A 13022-nucleotide genomic window follows, 5' to 3' on the forward strand; every position below is an offset into this window, starting at 1 on the left:
GAAGCTTTGTCTGCAGGAGTGAAAACAAAATTCGTATGTACCTCAAAGTCTGTCTGGAGACCTAAATAAAAGATTTCTGACACACAAAGAAAATTTTGCCTCTAAGTAGACACCAAATACTGTAAGTATCACCTTAGTCACATGCAATCACCTGTCTAAAATAATACCAATGCCAAAACTGAGTATCCCTGGTGCTGATAATGGCTGAAAATATCTACTTACTGGACTAAATTCCTGTAATTGTATTGCTGAACAACCTAAGAGGCTTTGACTATCCTAAAACAATCCAACAGAAGAATGTACAATAACGAAATCTTTCTTCAGAATCAGTTTTTCAGTTAATTCACTAGTGTAGAACATTCTCTTTAGGTCAAAAACTCCTATTACTTTTTCCATAGACTTCCATTACAAGAAATGACCCTGTCAAAAACCCCAAAATTGAGAAATGACCATGAAAATGTGATTCTTTCAGTAAGACAGCATTTCAGACACGTAAAAATAGCAATTTTATATAGGCTTATCCAATCCATTTTCTTACAATTTTTCTTCAGACAAACCTACCCCATTTCTTGAATGGCATTTAGAGGCAAAATGCCCACTGACACCTACTATTCTAAATACAGAACTGTAAAGTCAACCATTCAGCCAGACACTAGTAAAACATTCCAAATGTCTCGGAAAACATTATATTGCTCGATTTTGACACAAATTTTATAATTGTAAACATAACATTTTTATCCAATCAGCTTACGTTTAATTGAATCTTACGGGTTTCACTACACTTTTTCAACCAATCCAAAGCTATCTTTTAATAACAATGTCTGACCTTAAACAAATTATTTATTGATTTTACTTTGGCAAGGAAGTTTAATAAAAATGGATACTGTTATTGTGGCGATAATTTGTGTGCTGGTGTGTAACTTTGTTTCTATAGTAGTTTGGTTTTGTCAGGGTTTTCGTAGACGCAAATCTATCGAGGAAAATAACACTCCGAAGACAACTGTAGAGGAGAATTACACTTCGAAGGCACAGCTTACCACGCCAGTCGACAAAATGGCTATGGCTGCGACAACACACGAAAGAAGTGACTCTCTACCAAGGTGTGGTTTTATTTTACATTTGACTCCTTAAAATCTATGCAACTTTCATATTTCAATTTTGTATCGTAAATGTCTTAAATATTTATTTAAACAGTATTTTTGTTGTAAGCATACCTGGTAAATGAATACTTTTCAGGAATATATAAATAAATATGAATTAAAAATAGTCTATGCGGCAAATTGCAACAAATTGTGTCTACTTTGTCTGCTTTAGAGTTCTAGTGTTGACAAGGAATACATTATTTCAATCTTTATTATTATGCATTCAATGTTCAGTGGTTCAATAACATTTTACCAATATACTAATCTCCAATAATAACGTGATTCCCGCCGAAACGTGAGGACGAATCTAATTAATGATAACTGATGAAATAACTATTCATAATGCTTGCACATTACTTGACAAGCAAATACTAGTATTTCTTTCATTTCAAATATCCACTAAGTATATGGCAACTACTCAGTTGGGTAAAATACAGATAATAATTGGGTGTAAGCAGATCGTTTTGTGGGTTCGAATCCTCAGATTATTTTTCCTATTCGTTTTCATTTTTGCTTCCGTATTTTTGTTTCCTTCTTTGATGGTTTGTTGTCGAGCACGCTTGCGGTGAGCTCGATACAGTCGCCACTTCGGTGTATGTGCGTGCGTGCGTCCGTCCGATTTTGTCCGGACCAAAACTTTGACATGCATGGACCAATCTTGTTTATATTTCGCATTAATGTTTAACTCAATGAGAAGGCGTGTCATGCGCAAACCCCATGTTCCTATCTCAAAGGTCAAATTGAAGTTTGTCCGGAGCATTTCTCCTTCATGCATGGTAGGATTTTGATGTAACTTAATGTTCACCATTATAAGACGGAGTGTCATGCGTAAGAAGCAGGTCCCTTGGTGGTCCTAGGTCAAGGTCATACTTAGAGGTCAAAGGTGCTGGTGGGCTCGACATTCTGCACGTGAGCATACATGTTTTTGTATATATGTCTTTATATAACACACTAGTATGTTCATTATTTGCATGGCTTAGTGCATGCATTTAATCAATATCATCTTTGTTATGTAATAAACTATTCTGATCTGCCATCTCGCCTTTAGATACCTCTGTCGTGTTGTCACAGAGCTCATGAAGGAATCTTAATTTTTATGCAAAAGTGAAATAAAAATTTAAATAAAAATTGATGTTGATGCTGAGTTTCGAACCCACACGGCAAAAAATCTGTTGGCACTGAGCTAATTCGTAACTGGTACAAAACTTGGAAATATTTAGATTGTAACATGTCAGGAAAATGTTGAATTCCCTATGTTCCATTTTAATCTATTTATAGTCATGTTTGTAAATATCAAGTTATCGTTGGGGCATAGTATATTCGCTATTATAAAGGTCGTACTTAATGTGTATGTTGTGACTATGTTATTTGATACGGTTTGTCTACCTATAAACATGCTTGCAGCTTTGAATGAAAATTCAACTGTGTGGTTTCAGTCATTATTAAAATGTAAATATCTTTTTAATTTCACACACAAAAAATGCATTGAAAGCTAACCTTGGGAGCTTTCATTCATCTGCTATGGACTTCATCAGCCGCATTGACTGGATATTAATATTAACACCACCCGAGGGTGCAAGTGATGTTAATGCTGTGTCCCATATCGGCGGTAACTGAAAACGGAACGAATACAGAGAGTAAAATTCATGGAACATAGACGACCTAGTTCTAGTAATAGCGAGGTATCCCGCCACATACTCTAACACAGCCCAGGTCGCGCTGTCTCATTGGAATATGTGCGTATTCTTGACCGGGAACTCTTGGTTTGAAAGGGGGGTCAAGGAGGCGGTGTTCATCAGAGCATACAAGCCGACGCTGAACAGGGACGGAGACCGTTTTCAGTTACCACCTCCGTGGCTTAGGTCGCTGACTTCAAATCACTTGCTCCTCACCAAGATCGGTTCGAACCTTACACGGGGCATTGAACTTTTCATGTAAGGAAGCCAGAGGAAGCCATCCAGCTGACTTACGAAAGTTCGGTAATTCTTCTCAGGTGTCCGCTCGTGATGAAATAATGCACGGAGGGACAACTGGGTACTTACTCCACTACAAAGCTAATTGTGTCGGTGCGACGTTAAACCCGACAAAAACAAAACCATATATATAACCGCATCGGCTGTCTAGAGGTAGAAGGCGGGAGGTCGTGAGTTCGCTTCCTGACCGCAATCGTACCAGACATTTAAAATGGTAGTAGTAGTTTCCTTGATTGTGCTCTAAAACTCTTACCGTCGCATTATTGGTATGGTAGAAATGAAACTGTGCCAGTTAAAAAGACATTGTATATGTTACATTTGTGTATGCTAAATGCGCTTGCGTGAAAGCCCCTACATATCCTTAGAGCGCTTCCCGCGCTAGTCAGTCGTTGTAGTAAACAGTATAGAGTAGAATCACGTGTTGTGTTCTGATCTCTCCCCATGAACTGGGGGCATACCGTAAAAAAGAAACATGGTGACAGAAACGGGATTTTGAAACAGTTGCTATATAGTGTGTACGACTCAAAGTGATGAACTGGATTGGAAATAAAAAGGCTATAACTGTCAGACTACTAAAGTGAACACTGACTCGAATAAGGATGAATCTTTCGTTCACTCTGTAAAGTGATTTTCAATTACATTTTAGACCAGACCAGGCCATTGTCCATATCCAAGTTCGTAACTCAAGCCTTGATACAAAAAATCAATACAAGAAGCTATGTCAACATATAATACTCCCACATGAAAAATTCCAAAAATTAAATATTAATAGCCCTTTGCTACCCTCTGAGTTACAATTAACATCCTGTTGCGGGAATTAGCTGACAGTTATCGGTAAAATACACCTCCGCTGTGTTAACAAAACTTAGTCATCTCATGCCTCCGTTTGTAAACGTTTTAAACCAGAAAAACGCCCCTACACTGATAAATCTACAAAGCAACAAAATACTACGGTTCACCCTTTAATGACGGAGTCTAGAGTTGTTTTTCAAGGAAAAGGCATTTTGAAGGCACTTGTTCAGTTAAGCTTAAGGAAAATTCTGTGCCGGTCGTGTGCGCCACAAGAAAAGTAACGCATGCCTTAAGGGAGTGCATCCAGAGACCGTACTATCCTATGCGCATGATCGATGACGTCACTGCAAAACTAGCGTTAAATATTTTCGCGATTGGACGCAACCGGAAAATGAACGAACTTCTGGAGCCGTTCCAAGGCGTGGCCTGTATAGTCAAATACTATTTGAACACGCCCACAAACAGACAAGAACTAGAGTATTTGCTTGGCGCCCTTACTTATCTTTCTAAATTCGCGCCAAACCTGTCGGAACTGACAAGTCCTTTGCACGCGCTTCTAAAAAAGGACGCGGATTTCGTCTGGAACCCAGAACATGACGCGGCATTCGCAAAGGTCAAAGACGGCAAGTATGTTTCATGGCGATTTAATCATCAAAATTGAGAAAAATGTAATTGTAATTTAATGCATTACAATGCCCAAAGTAATTGTAATGTAATGCATTGCAAATGTGAAATCTGTGTAATTGTAATTGTAATTTAATGCATTGTTTTGGCAATGTAATTGTAATTTAATGCATTACATTCTCAAGTAATTCACCCCATATCTGCATCACACACACACAATACTTCAAATACTTTGACCTAGCAAAGCCGGTTACGCTGCAAGTTGAAAGGGCATCGGCATTGTATGTCTACAAGACAACAAAACCAGTAGCCTAAAACAGTAAATCAAAAGTCAAATATCATGGTCTCAACTTGAAAAAGAGACACTAGGCGTTTGCCTTGGAGTGTTGTAACAGTACATATATGTCAAACTCATGATAGTGGAGAGCGACTGCGCTCCAACTGCCGCCATAAAAAGCCTTTGTGCAGCCCCTCCCAAACTGCAAAGAATACTGTTACAACTGCAATCGCACGATATAGATGTAGCACACAAAAAGGTTCAACATACCACTCGGAGACGCATTAAATCGAAACTTTGTACCGGAAACACATTCGGACTTACTTGAAGACCCAGGCGCACATGTATAAACTGTACTCAAACAATTACCAGCCGGTGACCAAATGCTCGACAAAAATCATCGCAAAATGATGACCAGGTCCAAACTCTCATACAGGTTATGAGGAATGCGCCAAGACTGGTTCAAATCTGTAGTTGAGTATTGAAACCACAGAGATAAGCTATCGCTTGAAAATGGCTTAATATTTAAAGAGCAAAAAGTAATCATTCCAATGTCAGAACGCTTTGACATGATAAAAGCTGTCCATGATAACAGCCACCAGGTCTGCAACCAAGCAAGATATCATGTTCTGGCCAGGTATGAGTTATCAAATACCTGCGAACGCAAAAGAGCTACTCCTAACCCATGAGGTTTCCCTGAGGTCGTGGTAAAACGTATTATCTGACATTTCCGCATTCGATAACAAACCGTTAGTACCTAATTATTGTATCCGCGTTCAGCAGATGTTTCGAAATTGATTTATTACTAGGCGCAAGAAGTAAACACCTGATTCGCAAATTAAAGGTACACTTCAGTCGCTTTGGCGTACATGAATAACTTCAATCGGACAACGGACCACAAGTCACATCAGAACCATTTAGCAAATTTGCTAGCATTTTACGCACGTCACATCAAGCCCACATCATCAAAGTTCAAATGGACTGATTGAGATATACGTTAATTTTCAAAATGCATACTGCAAAAAGCAAAAGACACTTTCTGCGACCTCTAGTTGCATCTTCTCGAACACAGAAATTCCCCAATTACCTGCCCTTGGTTCTAGCCCAAGCCAACAGTTAAAGATCAATCCTCCAAGCAACCCATGAATAGTTATCCCCAAAGTCTGTCAATGCAAAAAAAGGGAAATTATGCAGAAACAACAAGCCAAGTCAAAATTTTATCATGACAGATCCACACGATCACTTCCTTCTCTGCAATCAGACGTGCTTGAAAAGCATAACGAAAGATCATGCAAAATTCAGGCATCAGATGGCGCGAGCTACAGGATGTTCATCGCATGTTCATTAAAAAGTCTAAATCAAATAATGCAAGGGATTTGCGTAAAAACAAAACCCACAACAATTCCCCATTGAGAACCCCTGATACCGCAAGGACAAATACAAAAATGCACGCAATTATGTAACACGATCTCGTGTGCAAAGTCAAAAATAAAAAATTAAACATTCATCAGCTGATAATAAACGTTTAACTACATATCATTGGATAATAGCAGTACATGCACAGTAACTGTTTAAAGTTTATTTTTCTTACGATTTACTCTAGTTACAATGTTAGGAACTTTATCATTGATATATAACAATTTCTTGACATTACACATGTATTAATACTGTATTTTCATTATCCTGTTTAATCTGATTTTTTTCTGTTATATTAGTCACAATTTGTTGATTATCTTCAAAGTGAAGGGATTAACATTTGTTTATGTTAAATACGCATGCGTGAATGCCCCTACATATTCTGAGAGCGCTCCCCGTGCTAGTCAGTCGTTGTGGTCAGACACTCCTATTACCTTTTCGATAGACTTTCATTATAAGAAATGGCCCTGTCACATGCCCCAAAATTGAGAAATAACCATGAAAATGTGATTCTTTCAGTAAGACAGCATTTCAGACACATGAAAATAGCAATTTTATATAGGCGTAACCAATCCGTTTTCTTACATTTTTTTCATCAGGAAAACCTACCCCATTTCTTCGTGGCATTTAGAGGCAAAATGCCCACTTACACCTACTATTCTAAATACAGAATTGTAAAGTCAACCATTCAGCCAGTCACTAGTAAAATATTCCAAATTTCACATTATATTGCTTTATTTTGACACAAATTTTAGGATTGTAAACATAACATTTTTTCCAATCAGCTTACCTCTCATTTAATCTTACGGGTTTCACTACACTTTTTCAACCAATCCAAAGCCGGCTTGTAATAACAATCTCTGACCTAAAGAGAATATAAAATTACAATAAACCTGCATTTTAGTTATTATAATTTTAAAGTAAACACATACCAAAGTTACAAATGTTCTTTTCCCTCACATCCAAAATACAAGCCTCCTGTATCATTTCAGGTATAGTATGTCACAGTGTCATATGTCAACTGTACTGAAAATAGGAAATAAAATTGCATTTTCTTATTCAAATGACTAACAGGAAGTCATTGTTGATGCAACATGTATAAAAAAAAACACCTATATTGATTGCATGTAGTCCCCTTTAAACAAACACTACTTACATCTAATATTTAGCATAAATGCTGCAGCAGGATACTGTTTTCATACCCCACCCATCACAAAAAACAGTGATTTTTTCATTGTCAACACATTTTTTATCATCCTAGGGGATAACTAAAAGTGACTTAGGCATTTAATAGACTGTAAACAAACACTAGCTGATGTTTATATAGAGCTTACACACTATTTACACTGTCATTAAAATATTTTAGGATTTACAGGTCTTTCAAATAAAGCCCCACTGCAGTTGTTTTCATCAGTTTATGGCCATAGGGCCAAAGATAAAAGCTGCTATTACTAATAAAGACACCATCACTTGCAAAATAACTGCAACTTTAAATAAGGGGAAGCATAATTTTGCAAAGAAAATCAAATTTACCCTTGAGAAGTACTTTACTCTCAAATAAATAGCTGTCAAGCTTCCACAGAGTGTCATTTTTAGCTTATTTCACACAATTTCAGAGCATGGGCAGCCTAAATACATCTTTTGGAACACGTTTCTACAATTAAGACTGTCTGTCAAACTACTTGTACAATAAAATAACATTTCCAAGCCCAAAATACTTTAATGAAACAGTTTAAGGTTGAAATATTAGAATTATAAATAATTAAAGGGAGATAATTCACTTCTAACATGTACCAATATTTCAATTCTGATGACTCCTAGATCAATTTAGGCATTTTTTTGATAAAGGCACTATTACCAGCACTGAAAATAAGTTATAAAACATGAACATAATGTTGTATAGCTGTTTAGATATGTCTGAACCTATCCAGACATCATTTTGTAAGAATGGGAAATAATTTTCCAGCTCTATCCATCAAAACAGCACACCATAATCTATCATTCGATCCTCAGAATGCCTACATAATGTGACTGTAGCATGAACACTTAAAAGTACAAGTAAAATAGCTATATTTTGCAATATGGATTCCAAATGAACCACAGAAACAACACCTTTTACAGGATAAATGATTCTGGGGCAGTGTTTTTTCTCTTGAGACTGTATCACAAACTTTTTTATGTTTCTTCAAGTACGTTTTTGACATATATTTTTTAGCAGGAAGCTTAAAGATAACTTTTGAGTAACTGAATCAGTGAAAAACATCTGAAATGAATTAAACATTATCAGTAGTCACATAGAAGGACAAGTACTAGTAAAACAGACAAACATTGCATCCCGCAGACTGTTATTGCTTCAAGGAAAAGAGAAAAAGTTTCCATATATAACGCAGAAGATTTTAGGAGCAAATTTTAAGTTATGCCTGTATATTCTTCAACAATAACCACTCTGGCACTGTCAGTAAATAGGTTTCCTCCAGTCTTTTCATAAAATCTTCATGGAACCATAACCGGTCAAGTCTGTTTGGAGACCTAAATAAAAGATTTATGAAAAAAACTTATACATTCATCTTATACTCCACCCCTCCTAATGTCCTACACACGAAGAAAATTCTGCCTCAAAGCAGACACCAAATACTGCAAGTATCACCTTAGTCACATGCAACCACCTGTTTAAAACAATACCTTTGCCAACATAATGCACCCCTGGTGCTGATTATGACTGAAAACATCTACTTACTGGACTAAATTCTTGTAATTTTATTGCTGAACAACCTTATAGGCTTTGATTATCCTAAAACAATTAAACAGAAGAATGTACAATAACAAAATCTTTCTCCAGAATCAGTCCTTACAGTTAATTCACAAGTGTAGAAAATTGTCTTTAGGTCAAACACTCCTATTACTTTTTTCATAGACTTCCATTATAAGAAATGACCCTGTCACATGCCCCAAAATTGAGAAATGACCATGAAAATGTGATTCTTTCAGTAAGACAGTATTTCAGACACAAGAAAATAGCAAAAATGCAATTTTTCATCAGAAAATCCTACCCCCTTTCTTCATGGCATTTAGAGGCAAAATGCCCACTGACACCTACTATTCTAAATACAGAATTGTAAAGTCATCCATTCAGCCAGACACTAGTAAAATATTCCTAATTTCTCAGAAAACATTATATTGCTTGTTTTTGACACAAATTTTAAGATTGTAAACATAACATTTTTATCCAATCAGCTTACGTCTCATTGAGTCTTACATCCCCTACACTTTTTTCAACCAATCTAAAGCCGGCTTGTAATAACAGTAGAGTCACGTGTTGTGTTCCGATTTCTCCCCAATGAAATGTGGACGGCACCGTGTAAAATATGGAGTGGAGTCGCTCAGTATAGTGGTGGAGCGGAGTCTGGAGTTAATTTTAGATTAGAGTCACTGCAGTGGAGTCTACTTTGGTGGAGTCACTGGATTTGAGTCTATTTTGGAGCCATTTCGGAGTGGAGTCAATTTTTGATTGGAGTCACTGGAGTGGTCTCAGGACAGTGGTCTCTTATTGAAACGGTCTCTTTCTGAATACTTTGATTGATAAAATGGGTCTTAAGACAAATGGTCTCTAAATACAAGTGGCCTTTCGAGCAAGATTTAGTGTATATCTTCAATAATTTTATGAGTGGAGTCCGGTGTAAAATGTAAAATTCAGCACAGTATTTTTTCAACGGTGTTGCAAAAAAAAAAATACAATGTATTTCAATTTAATTGTTTTTCGTGAAGAAGTGACTTAAATGTCATGGCATGGTATATGGTAACGTTGTTTTTGAGCAAAATAAAACACTGTTATATCACTAAACTATCAACAAAAGTTAATGCTCTGTAAGTAAATTAAAGGAGTTGCTAGACCTTTAATTGTTTTATCTCACTTATACTTTTTATTAACTGCCTTTAGGGTATAATGAATATTTTTTTGTAATTTTGTAGCACCCATATTGCTAACATTATTGATTAGTTGCAGTGACCTGTGACGTCCTGTGACCCTGATAGATCAAGACTGGTCAGTGGGTCTTAGATTTGTCAGTCATCTATTACCCTCATATTAGAAGAGACGAGAGTGTGTATTCTCTTGTGTCAATTTATAAGAGTAAGTTGCCATCATGTACCATTATAAATTTGACCGGTTTGTTGGAATATGGAGGGTAACGGTAACATCATTCATTGGTTGTCGGTCATCTTTGACATCTAAATATGTGAATATAACACCTTATTGCATAAAAAGAAGCAGATGTACTTTCTTGCTCAGAGTTTGGAAAAAGGGATCATTTGCTTTGGTTTATACACCGTAATTTAACAATCCTTTTTGGAAATTTAGAAATGAGTGACTTAGACCAGAAGTATGTGTGAGACTAAGTGGAAATATCATCTTCATAAATATATAATCACCTTGCCAATAGACTTATTAGAAATTTCAACTCCTCAACCTGAATGGAACACTTTTAGCGGCAACTTCCCTATTCTCAAACGCAAAAGAAAGTGTGCAGTTAGTTTTTGTTAAACTTTCTTGCCATCTATATTGACTGTGATACCTACAAAAACAAACAATTTGTACTGGAAGGGTTAGTACAGTGACTGGATCCATGTATGAAAATTTTACAAGAAATGCAGATAAAGCTCATATCATAAAAATAATGTTGTTCACTTTTGCGTTTGAGTACATATTTCCCAACATATTTAACAATATATATACATGTATAGTCAAGTAAAGTTGTGTATGAGTGAGGATCATACTGTGCGAAGAGGTGACATTTATGGGGGTTTTATTGTCATAGCCACTATTCCTTGGCAAAGTATTGTTGCAAAATTATTGCAGGGTATTTTCAAGTTGTTACATACAGGGCTATCATTTTTTTGATAATCACATGCAATTTTATAAATAACAATTGTCTCTGGGTTGAAATTAACTGACTCAGTTGACTCACTTTATGTTATTGTTTTGTATATTAAAAAACAGACATCCGAATATGTAAAGGTTGCGCGAGAAGGGTCGCACAAGTCTATGTCGCGCAGGTCATTTGAGGTATTTGTTCTATTTTTTACTCCCAGCATCCAGCCTTGCTTGGTCTGCAAAAAATAGGACAAACTATCAGATTTCATGAATGAAATGCCATATTACTCAGATGTAGGTTGTTTATAGATATACACAGGAAATGCCATATTAATCAGCTGTAGGTTGTTTATAGATATACACAGGTTACTTGGTTCAGTTTCTGGTCTATGTTTGGCCCTTTGCTTCCAGTGTAGAATGTTCAAGTGTCAGATTGCTATTTCTTTTACCCTATTATTATTATATATAGTCCTTTTATCATTTATATATTATATGTTAGGTTTATATTCAAGTATATAGCATATATACCTACTAGTTTGTAATTTATAGTACGATAATGCACTAATTAGCATAAACCTAAAAACTTTTAGTTCTTTTTCTAGTCCTTTTTCACCGCCTCCTTGATCTCCCTTTCAAACCAAGAGTTCCCGGTCAAGAATACGCACATATTCCAATGAGACAGCGCGACCTGGGCTGTGTTAGAGTATGTGGCGGGATACCTCGCTATTAACTAGGACGTCTATGTTCCATGAATTTTACTCTCTGTATTCGTTCCATTTTCAGTTACCACCCATATGGGACACAGCATTAACATCACTTGCACCCTCGGGTGGTGTTAATATATCAGTATGCAATAGAATATGTGCAATTTAGACATTGTTTTGCGCAACTGGGTCGTTCTTCTGTTTGAAACAAATGTTGCGAATAAGTTATTTATGTTGTAAGTGTTACGCCGCGCAGTGGTCGTGCCGCACAACTTGCGGGGTTGCGTGGTACAAAGGTCGCTCTAGATCAGTTGCTCAGTCAAGTGTGACTTACCATTTAAAGTGTACCTCTTCTCAAGAGAAGGGACAATAATTACGCCAGATTTACAGAACAGATGCTCCGATTTTGCTGATGTTATGGACTGCTATTTTAATGATACTTAGAAGTTCAAAATTGACTCCATTACATGGACTCCACTCCGGTGACTCCACTCAAAAAATTGACTCCACTCCAGAGACTCCACTTCAAAACTGACTCCACTTCAGAGACACCACTCCAATATTGACTCAAAAATTGACTCCACTCCAAAATTGAATTGACTCCACTCCAGTGACTCTACTCCAAAATTGACTCAAAAATTGACTCCATTAGAAAGACTCCACTCCAGTGACTCCACTCCAAAATTGACTCCTGTCCAGAGTCTCGACTTTAGTAATTGTTGAGAAACAATAGTAGAATCTATGATTAAATTGCAAAATGTTAACAACTATTCTGGAGGTAGGGGCATACCACTTTAATATGTTCATGCATTAAAAATACAACTTGAAACATGGATTTGAAGATAACGGCGATTTCGATTATAAAAGCAGTTTGGTTTTAATTTGTGTCCGTCCATACGATTCCTAGACTTGTTTTTCCAAGCAACAAAATAAGTAAAAAACGCGGTACAAAATATTATTGTGAAAAAAAAATCAAACATTCGGAATAAACTGAACGTCCGCAGGCTTCTGTACGAAAATAGTCATTGTTTTTCATTAATTTTGATAATTGTAGAATGTCCCATAAAATAGAAGTTTTAATGAAATATCTTGAATAATATGCTTCAACACTTTGTCTAAACAAATAGGAAGTTCTCATACATGTATACATGTATCTTTCATCCCCGTTGAACGATATCCGATAATTACGAAAACATCCTGAATTAATTATGTACCAACATGTTT

The 13022-nt window shown here is 36.4% G+C and overlaps 1 protein-coding gene across 2 annotated transcripts in view; it reads left to right on the top strand.

The window, feature by feature from the left end:
- Nucleotides 1-800: 800 nt before the first annotated feature.
- The window catches only part of LOC123529824 (T-cell-specific guanine nucleotide triphosphate-binding protein 2-like), a 30176-nt gene continuing 17954 nt past the window's right edge, over nucleotides 801-13022 (top strand). For both annotated transcript variants that reach the window (XR_008366671.1, XM_053521174.1), the window contains exon 1: nucleotides 801-1100. Coding sequence is in view for 1 of the 2 variants with exons in the window: in XM_053521174.1 (XP_053377149.1) it covers nucleotides 877-1100 (224 nt within the window). In the remaining variant the exon portion in view is untranslated. The remainder of the gene's footprint in view (nucleotides 1101-13022) is intronic.

Source organism: Mercenaria mercenaria, chromosome 13 (assembly GCF_021730395.1).
Source record: "Mercenaria mercenaria strain notata chromosome 13, MADL_Memer_1, whole genome shotgun sequence".
Taxonomy (NCBI): domain Eukaryota; kingdom Metazoa; phylum Mollusca; class Bivalvia; order Venerida; family Veneridae; genus Mercenaria; species Mercenaria mercenaria.